This window comes from Aethalodelphis obliquidens, unplaced genomic scaffold (assembly GCF_003676395.1).
Source record: "Aethalodelphis obliquidens isolate GAN/ISIS:26980383/991018 unplaced genomic scaffold, ASM367639v1 scaffold31, whole genome shotgun sequence".
Lineage (NCBI taxonomy): Eukaryota > Metazoa > Chordata > Mammalia > Artiodactyla > Delphinidae > Aethalodelphis > Aethalodelphis obliquidens.
The window spans coordinates 12771512-12787490 of record NW_020837975.1 but is presented as its reverse complement, the minus strand read 5'-3'; the positions used below and the strand labels follow the sequence as shown (position 1 = coordinate 12787490).

Here is a 15979-nt window from a genome sequence, read left to right as displayed (position 1 = left end):
TTGAATCACTGGGAAGGAGCCCCTGATGCAGTCCTGTGTTCCAGCCTCATGTCAACACATCACTCCCCTAATTGCAGTCCTGCCCCAGCCCTGCCTCACCCACTCCCTGCTTAGGCTGCTCTGCCGTCTCTGTCCCCAGCTCCAGGACTCTGGTCCAGTCTGTGTTTCCCTGGTGTCCCTGACTCAGCGGCACATGAAACTTCCCCATCGGGTCCTGGGGCAGTCGTCTCCTTCCTGCAGACACAGGCACAGTCTAGGAGCCAAGGCTGAGAAGAGCCCAAACTGAGCCCCCTGCACCTCCCTCGCTCCCGCCCGGTCTGGGCACCGAGAGTGATGAGATGGAAGGGGAGGCTCCAGGATGTGCCTGGTGGTGGAGTGCCGCCGGAACTTTCCTCCCCTTGGGAACTCAGCCTTTTCTCCTGCCTGCTCTGCCATGTCAGAGACATCTACCCTGGGATTCAGATCGCCACCGGGATCCCCTGCCTTGGACTCTCTGGAGTGCACACTGAACAGAAGGGGTTTTCCAATTTCAAGTTTGCCTCCTACTAAGAAAACTTAAGCAAATTCCTTAACTCCTCTGAGCCTCAGGGTCCTCGCATGTAAAAACAAACAAAAAACCCAACAGCAAACCAAAACAAAACAACTCTACTTTGGTGGGTTTTTATGCGATTGAAAGGAATAATATTAAAGTCCTGGCCAGATGTCTGGCACATAGTAGGTCCTGGCTAAGCGCTGGCTTCCTTCCTCTTCTCTAATGCCCAATGATAGGACACCTCCCTGGATCCTGGCCACCTCTGTCCTAGGCACCCAGCACCTACCATATCTGTTTTAGGCACTCAGTAAATATTGAAGAGAGGTCTCCTCCTCACACAATGCTCCCACATGGCTTGTTAGTGTGAAAATAATTTTCTTGTAAGGAAATCAAAGAAAGCTTGATACATGCTGGCAGGACAGATATACGTACTTCCATATCACTCACTGGGGAGACCCATCTGTCCAGTTAGCCGGAGACTCTGCCAGTGTTAGCACTGAAGGTCCTGTCTCCTGGAAAGACCCCCAGTGTCAGGTAAACAGGGATAGCTGGTCACCCCATCACCATGTCCATGAGGCTCAGCTTAACGCAGAAGCCGGCTTTCTCGGGCTCCTGCTCCCAGTTTCCCATTCTCAACTCCCTTGCTCCTGGAGAAAGTAGAGAGGAAGAGAGAGGGGAGGAGGAGAGAAAAGAGGACAGAGGAGGGAGGGAGGCTGGCTTTTTCATGCCCCTTTCCAGGTATGACCATCTAGGTCAGAGCAGTGTGTCCTCCCAGCCATCCCCACCTTAACTGCTCCTGTCTCTCTGAGCACTGGTGCTCCCCCGGTGTCAGCAGGTTTATTACTCACATTCCATGTAGGATCCCCAAACCCCAGTTCTGCACAAGGTGACGTGAATGAGGGCCAGATGGTCCCTGTACAGGGAGTGGGTTTGTGTCATAGGACAGGAACCCCAAATTATGAGACTTGGAGCTTATATAGAACATCTGCATGTTGGCCCTTCTTCCTCTCTGGAGAGAGAGAGAGAGAGAGAGACAGAGACAGAGACAGAGACAGAGAGAGAGACAGAGAGGTCTTCACTCTGGAACATGAACTAATCTTCTCCAGGGAGGGAGGGGAAGGATGGAAGCAAATCTCTCTGGAGCTGACACACTGTCTCTAACTCCCAAGGCATGTTTGCTCTTCAATCGCCCTGGAACAAAGCTTGGTGAGTGCCCTTTCCTGGGAAGGCCCGAAAATGTTCATAGAGAACTGTCTCCTAACAAAGAGGATAATGCATTCATGAAACAAAAATAATATGCTATAAATAAGAAATGCTTGGAGAATAACAAGTCTTGTAAATTAAAAGCACTAAGGGATAAAAATCTGAAGCACAAGGAGAGAAGGGATGGAAGAAAAAGATGAAGATATCTTCTAGGAATCAGAACAAAAAGATGGAAACTGAGAGAGAAAAGCTATGAAGATGAGATGAATACATGAGGTTCAATATCCAACTAATTATCAAAGCAATAACGCAAATCCTAGAACTGGAGCACGTGGTCCACACTCAAAGTGTCTAGGGAGCGCGCATCTGAGGGAATGAAGACAGGCCAGCCCAGGGCGCACGTCAAGGTGGGGCTTCCTGGACGATCTCCTGAGAACTTGGGTGGGGCACTCACACAGAATTTAAAATCAAGATGGCCTCGGGCCATGAGAAGGACACTATACTTCCCTCCTTCACAGCTCTGCCTCATCTGATTCTATATTTGGAATACCCTGAGGACCATCTTCCCCCTTTCTCTAATGCTCTCTGGTTGTCACAATCCTCCCCCCCCTCTTCATTCCTTAGGGGTGGGCAGGCTCCCAGCCTTCTGTTTTTCCTTGGGTCTTCTCACCCTACCTTGCCCATTCTTACCCTCAGGGATTGTTCCTGAGCACTGAACCAACCAGGGCTTGGAAGAGCTCCTTCTCCCCACCCATGGAGGGGCCCACCAGTGCCTGCTTCCCAGCCCATGGTCACTGAGAACCCCACGTGACCGTCTGAGGCAAAAGTTTCCTGCCCCCAGGGGAATGCTGTGTCAGTGCCCAGGCAAGCCCCAGAGCTGACATCTCCCTGCCCAGCCATGGGCCCCAACCTGCTCCTGCTGCTGTTCCTGGGACTAGCAGGTAAGCTTCAGAAGGAGCTGCACTCTGGGTCCCCACATACCCCGCTCCACGCCCAGGAATAACGAGCATTACCATGGCAACAATAACATGTAGGCCCACAAGGTGGACCTCTAGATCCCTGTGCCCCTATGCAGTGGGTGGGCCAGGAGGTGCCCTGTCCAACATCCCTGCAACTTTCCTTCCCTAGGCCAGGGCTCGGCTGGCAGCCTCCCTGAGGTGCTGCAGGCGCCTGTGGGGAGCTCCATCCTGGTGCAGTGCCACTACCGACTCCAGGATGTCAAGGCTCGAAAGGTGTGGTGCCGGTTCCTGCCAGAGGGATGCCAGCCCTTGGTGTCGTCAGCTGTGGATCGCAGGGCCCCAGCCAGCAGCCGCATATTTCTCACTGACCTGGGGGGTGGCCTGCTCCAGGTGGAGATGGTTACCCTACAGGAGGAGGATGCCGGAGAGTACGGCTGCGTGGTAGAGGGAATCTCAGGGCCCCAGACTGTGCACAGAATCAGTCTGGATGTGCTCCCTGCAGGTGAGTTATCTCAGCCTGGCCACCACTGCTCTAACCTGCCTTCCTGCCCCACCAGCTGCTCTTGGGTCCTTGGTGGGTAGGGGCCCTTGTCGGGGAGGAATTGGGAGCAGATATCCTTTTGACAGCTCTGCAGGGAACGGAAACCAAACTGGGTGAGAAGTCTGAGATAAACCAGCCACACAGCAGTCCCCTTTCCCCTCCCGCACAAGTGGGTCTCCCCACAGGAAGGCAAATTCTCTTTCCCCACTCAGGACCTTGGCCTCCTTGTCCAGCATTTTCAACATACTTGATGCTATTATTTTGCTTAGAAATGTTTTAAACAAAGTTTTAATTCAGACATATCAACTGGAATTAAGTTTTTTACATCTTCCAGGTTTTTATTGCTGTAATAACAAGTCTGATGGCTTAAAAACTATTGAATTTATATCTTATTTAATTTTATAGGTCTTCACTGAGCATCTAGTATGTGCCTCACCTACAGGCAGGGTACATTCAATGCCTGAATTCCTTCAACTCATTCAGTTTTACAAACAGAAAATAGTGTCAGCAACAGTTAATATTATAGGGTTGAGAACAGTTAATATTCTCAACCCTATTTTCAGTATAGAAACTATGTTCACAGGTTTCATTTTCACAGGCTATAACTTTCTCATGTCTAAGTATTTATTGAAAGTACATTTTAAAGTAGTAAATTTTTCCCATAAACATAGGATATTGTAAAAAAAGAAGTGCTCTGTCGGGAACGCGGTCAGCTACCTGAGGAAGCAGAAACTGTCCTACCTTGCACTTGTGGATGCTGACATTGTTTTCATTTTCAGGTCTTCCTTTTTCAAGTAATTTGTGCCAAATGCCCAAAATAATGAAATTAAGAAAGGCATTTTTCCTTCTCTCAGTTTTTTCTCCATCTTTTAATTACGAGGATGGACTAAGCTCTCATTAGAATCCCTCTTGAGTCCACAATTATTATTTATATTATAAATATACTTCTGTTAACCCTAGTCATCCTTTGTTCTCCTTCTTCCTTGACACTAAGGTTTAGTAACTCAAGATTACAACTCCCTAAATGGCAAGCTGTGACAAGACAATGCACAGGGAATAGGTGGCAGGGAGACAGGTGCCTGAAGTGGGGCAGGTGCTGAGGACCCCAACAGCTGTAGAGAATGGATGTTCAGGCAGGCAGGTAGAGCACAGTATCTAGGGAGGATGTGGGTGATTTAAAAAACTCCAGGAGATCAGGACATATGCAGCAAGATTGGGGCCATAGCGTCTCCAGTTCCTGGATTGGAATGGGTTGGGTAGTGGGAATGGTGAATCTCTGAGAACATGGCAAGACTCTCCTCTCAGAGGGTCTAGAAGGACTGCCCGGGTTCCCAAGGCAGATCCTCAGGCCCAGAGAAACCAACCCTGAGTCCCACAGACAGAAGTTAAGCATGTTGTTGGGATGACAGAAACCTTGTCACAAAACTAAGTCTCAGGGTCCAAGCAAGGCTCTCAGCAAGGATCAGTTGGCATTGTGTCACATCAGGGCTGACCCTAAGTTCCTTAGCTCCTGAGCGCAGAGCTTGGGGTGGGGCTCAGCCAGCCTGCAGGGGCGGTCACAGGGTTGCAGGTATGTGGAGAGGTCTAGCAGGCTGGGCTGAGGCCCCTTTGGAGAACAAGTGATGAGAGCCAGGAGCAAGGTCTCCAATGAGATGAGTGAGGTTGGGTAGGGAGGTGGGCACAGATTACCCAGTAGGGTTTCTGCATAGTCTGAGCAGCCTGGGTACAGGGGGAGCAGGTGGAGAAGAAATGCAGGGGGGGAGGGTTGGGAGCTGGTGGTAAAGGGGAAAGTGAGCATATTCACAACCAGATAAAGACATAAAGAGGCCATTCCCTGACCTCCAGAATGAGAGGCCCCTAAGGAATATCCCAAGCACCGCTTCTTTGTGTTCCTTACTTGGGACTTCTCCTTCCTCAGCTCTACTCCCCCAGTCCCTCAGATCTCAATAGGCCCTTGAACCCTGCCCACAATGGGTATGTTCTCATTAAGTATTTCCTTCTGACTCAGCTCCTGGCCTGAAAGAGGAGGACGAGGAGACCCATCAGGTCGGGAGTCTGGCTGACATCTCCTCTTCAGATCCTGTAGGCAGTGCCAGCCCTTTGGATCCCAGCCGAGATAAGAAGAGGTACTGACAAGAACTGTTATTTGGGTAGCTGGGAAGGGGTGGTGGTGAAGATATGGCTTGTTTAGAGCCCCAGACTAAACTGAAAAGAAACTTTATGATTCTTTCCACTCCTGGGGAATTTCTGACCAGGCAGACAGACAGACAGACAGACATACTTCCCTCCCAGTTCAGCACTGACCCCTTCATCCCAGATCTCCAGCCAAGATACCCTGATAGTGTCTCTCTCTGCCCTGCCTGAGTCTGTCCTCCTCATTCCATTCCAAAAATCTTTCTCCAACCGTGGCTCACCAAGAACTGCACCTCTGTGCCACTTCTCTAGGATTCCTGGCAAGCAGCTCCGTGCCAGGCTCAGGGCTAAGCTCACCTACTCCTTTGTGTCTCTCAGCGGACCCTTGATTTGGGGTGCTGTGCTCCTGCTGGGCCTGCTGGTGCTGGCGGTGGTGCTGTTTGCTGTGATGGCCAAAAGGAAAGGTACGTAGCTGTCCACCTGCCTATCTCAGAATGGCCCCCTGGTCCTGTATCAGCCAGTCTTGAATTCAAGGCTGAGAATCTAGGTCTGCTCCCCCTACAGATGTGCTTCAGTAAGGGTCCCCAGACCCTAGAATTCCCATGGCTGAGGGGTAGAAGAGAGCAAAGAGATTCAGTGGGAGGCGGCCTGGGGAGAAACAGGAATTGGAGAGGGTGAGACAGTGGGATTGGGGACAGGTGACTGGAGGAGGTGGGGGATTTCGGGAGATGGATTGAGTGTTGAGGCAGGTTGAGGGGAGCTGTGGAAGCAGTAAGTGGGTGGGGGGAGAGTTAGGGCTGGCTGGGGGTGGGGGCTGGGGAGATGGAAGGGGAAAACTTTGCTGGTGGGAGTGGGGAAGGTGGAGGCTAGGACAGAGGTTTCCAAAGTTTCTGAAGGGCGTGAGGCGGGCACTGAGTCAGCACAAGAAGCAGACTGTGCTTCTGTCCTCTGTCCTGCCAGGGAACAGGCTTTCTGCCTGTGGACGATTTCAGAGCAGTGGAGTCTCAGGCTCGGTAAGAGATCTCCGCAGGCCCCCAGCCAAATTCCCCAGACCCTCCCTCTGCCACAATCACTGAGAAGTCCCAGGATGATGAGGTGGAGAAAAGACTGTGACCCAGTAGAGGTCCAAACCCTCTTCCCAAACGCTGTAAACTTGGCAACAATGGTCTCCTACCTTCCCACCTTGCTATCCACCTTCCCAGATTTGTAGAGAAACTCGGGGCATGAAAATCTTCAAAGTGAAGCCTTCTTGCCCACTGACATACTCAGGATTGAAGAGACAGATCCAGTCTGGTCCTAGGCTTCCCATCTAAGGGAACTGGGGCAGACGGAGGCATTTTCTCTTTGCCTGATTTGCCTGCTTTTGTTACAGGCCCCCTCCTCAGTGGTCCACCACATCAGTGACTCTGGACTGGCTGCTGACTTGCCATCGGATGTACCATATGTTAGGCTTGACTCGCCACCTTCCTTTGACAATAACACCTACACCAACCTTCCTCTTGATTCCCTGTCAGGGAATCAAATCAACCCACCCCCAGCCCCATCCTGTTTGCCCCCTCTGCCTGCTAAGGCTGAGATCTGCTCCAAGCCTGTGACATACGCCACAGTCACCTTCCCTGGAGGGGACAAGAGTGGAGGAGCCTCCTTCGAGCCAGCCCAGGATCCACCTAATAGTGAGATTCCACCCAGCTAAGCTGTTCACCATCCTGTAAACTCACAGAGATCATCCCCAGGGTTCTGTGCAGCCATCCACGCAGTCTGTGCCCTAGATCCTTAGGATATCAGAGCAACTAGGGTCTTTAGGATCTGATCTAATATCTTGACTTTTCTCACCTGGTAAGTGATACTTGGAATGATTGAGGTGTCTGGGGAAGCCCCCCCCATGCTAGTTCCTCTGCCATTACACCACAGGGCTAAATAAACTCTACATGATAATATATGAGCTCTTGATGCTTGAGGGGGAAGGAAAGGGCCCAAGTTTGACTTCACATGGCCCAAGAACTGAAAACACTCGTCCAGAGTTTGTGTTGTATGATCTCCTGCCTGTTCTGCTAGCGGGGAAGTGGTTTCCCTCCCTGGTCAGAATACTGCACACAGTTTGAATTAAGGGGCATCAAGAAGACTTCTTCAAAAGTATTTCCTGCCTTTATCAGGATACCTGAAAGTATAGAGTCATTTGCTCGAGTCTAGAAATCTCTTCTGCTTTCTGCTCTATACCTTGTAAACAAGTGACATCTTATGATGTAACAACATATGGTGGGAGAAGGGGGATAATAATTAGTTAAAGGAGATTCAGGAAAGATGGGGTATGAGAGATGAAGTTGAAAAGAAACAGGAGTAAGGTCAGAAACTGAAATAAATACCAAGCTTAATCCTTGGCAGGACAAAGGATTTTCAAGCACCAGGAAATGAAAGAACTTTGCAGACATCAGTTTTACCAGAGCTGGCTCTTTCTCAACTGGGTGATCATCTGGTAGTTCTGTTCCCTTTGGCCTGAACTCTGAGCCTGGGACGAGTCCAGTGGAAAAAGGGCATGGGGGTGAGGGGAGGAGGAATAAATGGTAAGGGTATGACCATGGTTAAGTGTAAATGAAAGCTAGTCCAGCCTGGGGATAGGAGGCCCTTTAAGGTTTCTGCCATGATTTCTTCTCAACTGTTCAGTTTGAAAATATTTGCCCATACTGAGATGAGAGACTTAAATGGAGAAGATGAGGTGCTCAGGAACCCAGTCTTTTATAATCACGGAGAACTAAGCAAAAAGAGATTTTGGCCATCTGGACCATCTGGAAGGGCCCTAAGCTTGGTCTAGATATCTGAGGAGAAGGAACAGGCAGGGACTGTGTAAGTCTAGCGATGCTATTTTCAGGAAGCTCTGGCAGGATGTTTTGAGCTTCCTCTGATAGAGTCTCAGCCTGTGACAGAACCTAAATTTACTCTGTCCCTTAGGGAGGCAGGAGCTGCCCACCAATCAACTAAGCCCTCATTTCCCCTGGCTAAGATGACTGGGGACTTGCCTGGTGGGAAGGCAAGGTTGGGGGGAGGGGGAGGGCAGGAGAATGTGGGGGAAGGGCAGACTAGGTCTAAAAAGCACCCCTCTGGGAGAAACTTAACCTGGTCTGAATGTAGTTTGAACTTTTTAGAACGTGAGAGAAGTAAAGGTATATTTAACAATACAAAAGAAAATACTAAGATAATCAATTGGCTGGAAGAGAAGAGGGAAGGAGAAATATATTAATTCCATCATTGCTTTGGTTGGTATTCATAGACTTCCAACCAGAGTCATAGGTATAAAAGTAACTGCTAAGATGAAAATACTAAACTAAATTTCATTATAAGAAACACAAAAACAAAGCAAAGAAAATGCAGGTGACATGGTGAGGTGACTGCTTCATATCAGAACCTTTGGAATTCAGTTAAAGAAGTTCTCAGAGGAAAATTCACACCCTTAACAAGAATTAAGCATCTAACTCAAATAGCTAATTTTAAAGGAGAAAAATGACATAACTAATACATAAATAAAAGAGCTTATTCTCTGAAGTAAAATGAAATAAAGTGTTAGCTAACTTTACTCAAGAAGATGGATGAAATAAATGACAAGGGGAAAATCATCACAGATATAAACACAAGGAAAAAAAATAACAAGAGTATTTTGCGCGGGTGGTGGTGAGAGTGGGAATGACTCTAAAGGGGCCTGAAAGAACTTTTGGGGGTGATTAAATGTTCTCTATCATGTTTGTGGTAGTGGTTACATGGGTTACATTTGTCAAAACTCATCATTTAAATAGGTGTACTTTACTGCATGTAAATTATATTTTGATAAAATTTATTTTAAAAAATACTTGAAAGGTCATTGGGGAATAGTTAAAATAATCTTAGAGGAAAAAAATCTTTAAAGTATTACACAAAACTCAGCAGCCATAAAAGAATTCATAGATACATTAAAACTGACACATTAGGATAAATTAAGAAAAGACTGATACTTTTCCCTTTATGACAAAAACACCATAAACAAAAGTCAAAACACAAAATGAAGAAAAATTTTGCAGCTCATACAAAGGCAGATGGCTCATTTCCCTAACCCCTACAAATCAACTAGAAAACAAATACTTAATAGAATACAGTCACAGAATACATACCTATAGCCCACACAAAAAGAAATATAAACATAATAAAGATGTTTAACTTCATCTAAGGGAAATACAAGTTAAAAGTACATTGAGAGTGATTTTAAAAGAAAGTGGTTAGAGAACTCTGAAAATTCTCTCCTCCATAAAAGAAACAAGAAAACTGGCAAAAATAGAATCAACTTTTTCAGAACTCTGGAAATTAACCAATGGCTTGCATCAATCCAAGGAGTATTTACTCAAGAAAAATGGCTTTCCCCTGCCCCTATTTGATTTAGAAGACAACTTCATTAAGCAATAATTATATGCCTGTGTTGACGGGTACACCATTTATTAAGATGTAACTTCTATGACAATAACAATATGAAGAAGGCGGGAGGGAATGGGGCTATATAGAATCAGTTTTTGTATATTATTGAAATTAAGTTGGTATTAATCTGAACTATATTGTTAACTGTAATCCCTACAACAAGAAAATAACACAAATTATATAGTAAAAGAGATGACAAGGGAATTAAACTTAACTCATTTAATATAACAAAAGACAGTGAAGGAATAGAGGAGAAAAAAAGACATAAGACAAGTAGAAGACAAATAACAAGATGGAAGACATAAATCTTACCTTACCAGTAATTATACTGAATGTAAACAGATTAAACATTCCAATTAAAAGGCAGAGATTGGCAGAATGATTAAAAAACACATGATCCAACTATATGCTGTCTCTAGGAGACAAACTTTGGATTGAAAAACACAAGTTGGCTGAAAGTAAAAGAATGGGAAAACATAAATCATGCAAACTAGCTATAAAACACTGGAGTAGCTATACTAATATCAGACAAAATAGACTTTAGGACAAAGATTGTTACTAGTGATAAAGAAAGGACATTCTATAATGATAAAAGACTCAACCCATTAAGAAGATATAATGATGATAAACATATGGGTACCTAACAACGGAGTTTCAAAATACAGCAAAAACTGATAGAACTGAAGGAGAAATAAACAAAGAGTAATGGTTGTAGACTTCAATATTCCACTTTCAAAAATGATAGGACAAGTAGGTGGAAGATTAGCAAGGAAAGAGTAGACATGAACAACACTATAAACCAACTAGACCTCACAGATACCTATAGAACACTCCACCCAACAACAGCAGAATACACATTCTTCTCAAGTATACATGTAACAGTCTCCAGGACAGACCATATATTTGACCATAATCAAGTCTAAATAAATTTAAAAGGATTGAAATCATACAAAGTATGTTTTCTGACCATAACAGTATGAAATTAGAAGTCAATAGTAAAATTTGGAAACTCACAAATATGTGGAAATTAAACAACTCACTCCTAAATAACAAACAGGAAAAAGGAATCTCAAGAGAAATTAGAAATACTTTGAAATGAATGAATATAATTACACAACATACCAAAACTTAGGTGATTCAGCAAAGTCAGTGCTTAGAGGGAAATTTATAGTAGTAAATACCTGTATTTTAAAAAAAAAAGAAGAAAGATCGATCTCAAATTAATAACCTAACTTTCCACCTGAAGAAACTGGGAACAGAAGAGCAAACTAAACTCAAAGCAAGTAGAAGGAAGGAAATAATAAAAATTAGAGCAGAAATAAATGAAATAGAGAAAAGAAAAACAATAGAAAAAAATCAGCAAAACCAAGAGTTGTTCTTTGACCAGCTCAACAAAATTTACAAACCTTAGCTAGACTGGACAAGAAACAAAGAGAAGACGACTCAAATTACTAAATCAGGAATAATGAAAGTGGAAGGAGAACTACTGACCTTATGAAATAAAAAGGATTATAAGAAATATTATGAACAACTGTATACCAACAAATTAGATAACTCAGATGAAATGGACAAATTCCTAGAAAGACACAAACTACTGACACTGACTTAGGAAGAAATAGAAAATCTGAATAGACGAATGCCAAGTAAAGAGGTTTAATTAGTAATCAAAAAACTTCCCAAAAGAGAAGCCTATGCCCAGATGGCTTCACTGGTGAGTTCTACCAAATGCTGAAAGAATTTTAAAACCAATCCTTCACAAACTCTTCCAAAAAACAGAAGAGGAAGGAATACTTCCCAACTCATTCTATGAGGCCAGTTTTACTTTGATACAAAAACCAGACAAAGAGATCACAAGAAAACTGCAGATCAACATTCCTTATGAATGTAGATGCAAAAATCTTCAACAAAACACTAGCAAATAGAACCTAGGAACAAACAGAAAGGATTATACACCATGACAAAACGTGATTTATTCTAGGAATGCAAGGTTGGTTCTACATTTGAAAATCAATATGATACACCATATTAACAGAAACCGCCCCCCCCCAAACCACATGATCACTTCAACAGGTGACAGAAAAAGCATTTGACAAAACCCAACACTCTATCATGATAAAACACTCAACAAACTAGGAATAGTACGGGATTTCGTCAACCTGATAAAGAGCATCTATAAAAAATTCACAGCTAACATCATACTTAAAGGTAAAAAACTAAAAACTTTTCCCCTACAGTTGAGAACAAGAAAAGCATGTCCACTCTTGTCACTTTTATTCAACATTGTACTGTAGGATCTAGCAAGTGCAATTAGGCAAGAAAAAGAAATAAAAGGCATCCAGATTGGAAAGGAAGAAGTAAAATTATCTCTATTCGCAGATAACATGATCTTGTATATAGAAAATACTAAGGAGTGCACCCAAACCAAAAAAACTTAGAGCTAACAAATGAATTCAGCAAAGTTTCAGGATACAAAACCAATATGCAAAAATCAGTTTTATTTCTATACCCTAGCAATGAACAACCCAAAATGAAATTAAGAAAACAATTCCATTTATAATAGTACCAAGAATAATAAAATTATTTAGGTATAAACTTAACAAAAGAGGTGTAGGACTTGTGCATTAAAAACGACAAACATCACTGAAAGAAATTAAAAAAGACCTACATATATGGAAAAGATATGCCACTTTCATGGATCAGAAAACTTAATATTGCTAAGACAGCAATTCTCTGCAAATTGATTTATAGATTCAACATAATCTCTATCAAAATTACAGCTCTCCTTTTTGTGGAAACTGTGGAAACTGACAAGCTGATCTAAAAGTCATATGGAAATGCAAGGGACCCAGAATAGCCAAAACGATCTTGAAAATGAATAATAAAGTTGGAAGACTCACACCTCCTCATTTTAAAACTTACAAAGCTGCAATAATCAGGACTGTGTGTATTGGCATAAGGATAGACATACAGGCCAACGGAATAAAACTGAGAGTTCAGAAATAAACCCATACATCTCATAAAACCATAAATCAACAGGAGTGTTCAGTCATTTAAATGGGGGAAAGAATAGTCTTTTCAATAAGTGGTGCTGAGAAAGTGTATATCCACATGCAAAAGAATGACTTTGGAAACTTACCATTCAATATATGCAAAAATTAACTCAAAATAATCAAAGACATAAATAAAAGCTAAAACTATAAAACGCTTAGAAGAGAACAGAGAAAAAACATCTTTGTGGCCTAAGATTGGCAATGGTTTCTAAGATATGATACCAAAGCACAAGCAACCAAAAAACAAAAACAAAACAGATAAACTGGACTTCATCAAAACAAAACACTTTTGTGCTGCAAAACAGTACCATCATGAATGTGAAAAGACAATTTATAGAATGAGAGAAAATATTTGTAAATCAAATCTGATAAGGGTCTAGTATCCAGAATATATAAGAAACTCTTCAAGCTCAACAAAAATGCAAATATTCCAACAACAAATGGACAGAGGATTTGAATAGACATTTCTCCAAGAAGATATACAAGTGGCCAATAAGCTCATAAAAAAATGATCAACATCATTAGTCATTAAGGAAATGCTAATCAACACCACAATGAGATACCACTTCACAATCACTAGAATGGCTATAATCAAAAAAACAAATAATAACAATTGTTTGTGAAAAACTGGAATGCTTACACATTGCTGGTGGGAATGTAAATGGTACAGCAACTTTGGAGAACAATTTGACAGTTCCTTAAAGAGCTAAACAGAGAGTTTCTGTATGACCCATTGTCATACAGAAATGGGTATACCATTCCTAGGTATATACTGAAGAGAACTGAAAACATATGTTCATACAAAAACCTGTACACAAATGTTTATCACAGCATTATTCATAATAACCAAAAAGTGGAAACAACCCAAATATCCATTAGCTCATAAATGGATAAATTGTGGCATATACATAAAAAGGAATGTTATTCAGCCACAAAAAGGAATTCTACAACATGGAAGAACCTTGAAAAGATTATGTTAATGGATCTTACCTTATTATATAAGATGGAATCAGTTCATCTCAAAGCCTCCCTGGCCTCCGGTCTAGCTCTGATTCTAATTTCTGCCATTGTTGCATTACCGACTGTTAAGAGTTAAGAAAGATCTAAGTTTCATGCTTTAGAAACACAGGCTTTTATTTTGACAAAGATATAGATAAAGGCTAGCATATTTAATATGTATACTATACAGTATCTTAAAAAGGAGACTTGGGGGCATATCTTTGTATTACATGTAATGAAAGAATCATGGTCCCTTCAGATGATTTTTGTTTGTTTGTTTTAACATATACATTCTTGAATTTCTTCTTCATCTTTATTCTCCTTGACATCAGCCACTCTGACAAATCCTGAAAATAGGAACATAAAGAATAATACAAACACAAAGAACTTCCTCAGCAATTACAAATTTAACTCATGGCCTGGAGGAGGAGATTTGCTGGGCCCTAAAGCAAGAAACTATATTCTTTCCTCTCTTTTACTTGCCCATATCTTATCATTTACCTTCACAGACATTACATTGTGGTTTCTAAGGCCTTCTTTCTCCCTTAGTAACCATCCAGCTACTCCAAGGGAACAATCTATTTGTTTAAGCTGGGACCAGGGAGGAACTTCCTATGCCTAAGGGTTATAGATGCTGAAACAAAGGGCCAAGAGAGGCTCTTACACTGTTCAACAATATAAGGGGTCTCTGTCTAGGGTGGGTCCGGCACTGTGAGAGAAGGACAATTACCTCTGGAGCAAGGACTAATCCTAATTATCTGCATGTCCCTTCTTACTTGGAGGTACAGTCTTTGACTGCTTGTGAGTAAGAATCTGAGACTGTTCTTTATGTCTCTCAGACAAGGGTTCCAGGAAGGAATGCTTACTCTGCAAATTTCCTTCAAAGGAGTTATTTTCCTCCAGGAATTCTCCCTCTATCCAAATCCTGGTCAAGCAGGTGTCAAAAGGTCTGATGACGTTAGTCAAGGACATGGACTCTCTCTTTCCACATCTCATTACAGAGGCTTTAAGCTCAGAGACCCACTGGTGATAGACAGGGCAGGTCACACATCGAGAGAAGAACTCCTTAAAGTACTGAAAGGAAGCGAAGGTCCATTAGCTCAGGGATTAGTACCTTCTTTCCTCCACTCCACTCCATCAGAACTTACAGCAGTCCCCACTCAGCATACTCACTCAGGGCTGGGGTAACAGAAAGGAGTAAAGTAGGCCCAGATAGTAAAGTAGGCCCAGAAAGTCTGTTTTGAGATACAGAGGGACTGGAATGTTTTAGACTCAGAAGGCAGGGATGCAGGGAGATGTGTCAAACTCAGAAGGCAGGGATGCAGGGAGGACAGTATAGACTGAGCCAGAGTGGTCCACTGAGAAGGGCTAAGTGTTAACATTTTAATGGTACTGGGTAGTAGCTGTGCAAATCCAGAAAGTTAAGGAATCCAGTCCTGACCATGCAAGAATATCTGGGAGGATACATGAGGTAGGTGGAAAGACTTTCTAGGCAGAGTAAAAAAAGGGTTCAAGGGGGAAAAAGAGACAGAGGCAGCAAGGAGAAGAGTAAGGGAGAGATGCAGGTGGCAGAAAGAGTACCATAACTTAGGTGTTAGTTGAGGGGTAATGGAGACAGGTACCTTGAGGGTTTGGCGGGGAGTCTCTGAGGCAGTATGTGCGAAGACACCCTCTGGCATCTTCTGTAACATTAGCACATGGCACTCTAGGAATCGGACAAAGCCATGTGAACCAAACAGTGAGGCATTGGTTCTTTTCACCAACTGGTGAGCCTTGGAGAAGTGGTGCTCAAATAGCTTCCACTGTGAGTCCTGGGCAAACCTGAAAGGGAAGAATCACAGCTCTCAGCTCTCTCCCCTGCTTACCAACCATGGCTCTCTCATAGAACTGTCACTTTTTAAGGCTCTAAGATCTCCTGGACAGTCAGAATTGTGATTCTGGTAAGTGGCCAAGGCTACTAACTCATATGTAAGGAGACTTAAAAGGAAACCAATGATATTCAGTCTTGCCATGGGTTATCTTGCACTTAAATGTAACTCTAAACCGAACCCTTAATCTATAAGCCCAAACCTGTTAAGGGACAAGAAGAACCCTACAAATAAGATGGGGGGTAAATGGGAGGTGGTCT

The 15979-nt window shown here is 43.3% G+C and overlaps 2 protein-coding genes across 7 annotated transcripts in view; one reads left to right on the top strand and one right to left on the bottom strand.

The window, feature by feature from the left end:
• The first annotated feature begins 2527 nt into the window (after positions 1-2527).
• LOC113631086 (trem-like transcript 1 protein) lies at positions 2528-7303 on the top strand. 3 transcript variants are annotated; one of them, XM_027127195.1, is made up of 6 exons: positions 2528-2676; positions 2864-3196; positions 5244-5361; positions 5750-5832; positions 6329-6381; positions 6741-7303. In XM_027127195.1, exons 1-6 carry the CDS (start codon positions 2634-2636, stop codon positions 7059-7061), a joined length of 951 nt encoding a protein of 316 aa, XP_026982996.1. In that variant the 5' UTR covers positions 2528-2633; the 3' UTR covers positions 7062-7303. The 3 variants fall into 3 exon arrangements, with proteins under 3 accessions (XP_026982996.1, XP_026982995.1, XP_026982997.1); XM_027127194.1 differs by having other exon boundaries at positions 2538-2676; positions 5747-5832; XM_027127196.1 differs by lacking the exon at positions 6329-6381 and having other exon boundaries at positions 2538-2676; positions 5747-5832; positions 6741-6884.
• A 6901-nt stretch (positions 7304-14204) lies between these two features.
• The window catches only part of LOC113631083 (adenylate cyclase type 10-like), a 38414-nt gene continuing 36639 nt past the window's right edge, over positions 14205-15979 (bottom strand). For 2 of the 4 annotated variants that reach the window (XM_027127186.1, XM_027127187.1), the window contains 2 exons: positions 15474-15672; positions 14205-14925 (listed from right to left, as the gene is read on the bottom strand). In XM_027127186.1, the coding sequence (XP_026982987.1) occupies positions 14602-14925; positions 15474-15672 (523 nt within the window). In that variant the 3' untranslated portion in view covers positions 14205-14601. Of the gene's footprint in view, positions 14926-15473; positions 15673-15979 lie in introns of those variants that run through there. The other 2 variants (XM_027127188.1, XM_027127189.1) reach the window with 2 other exon arrangements.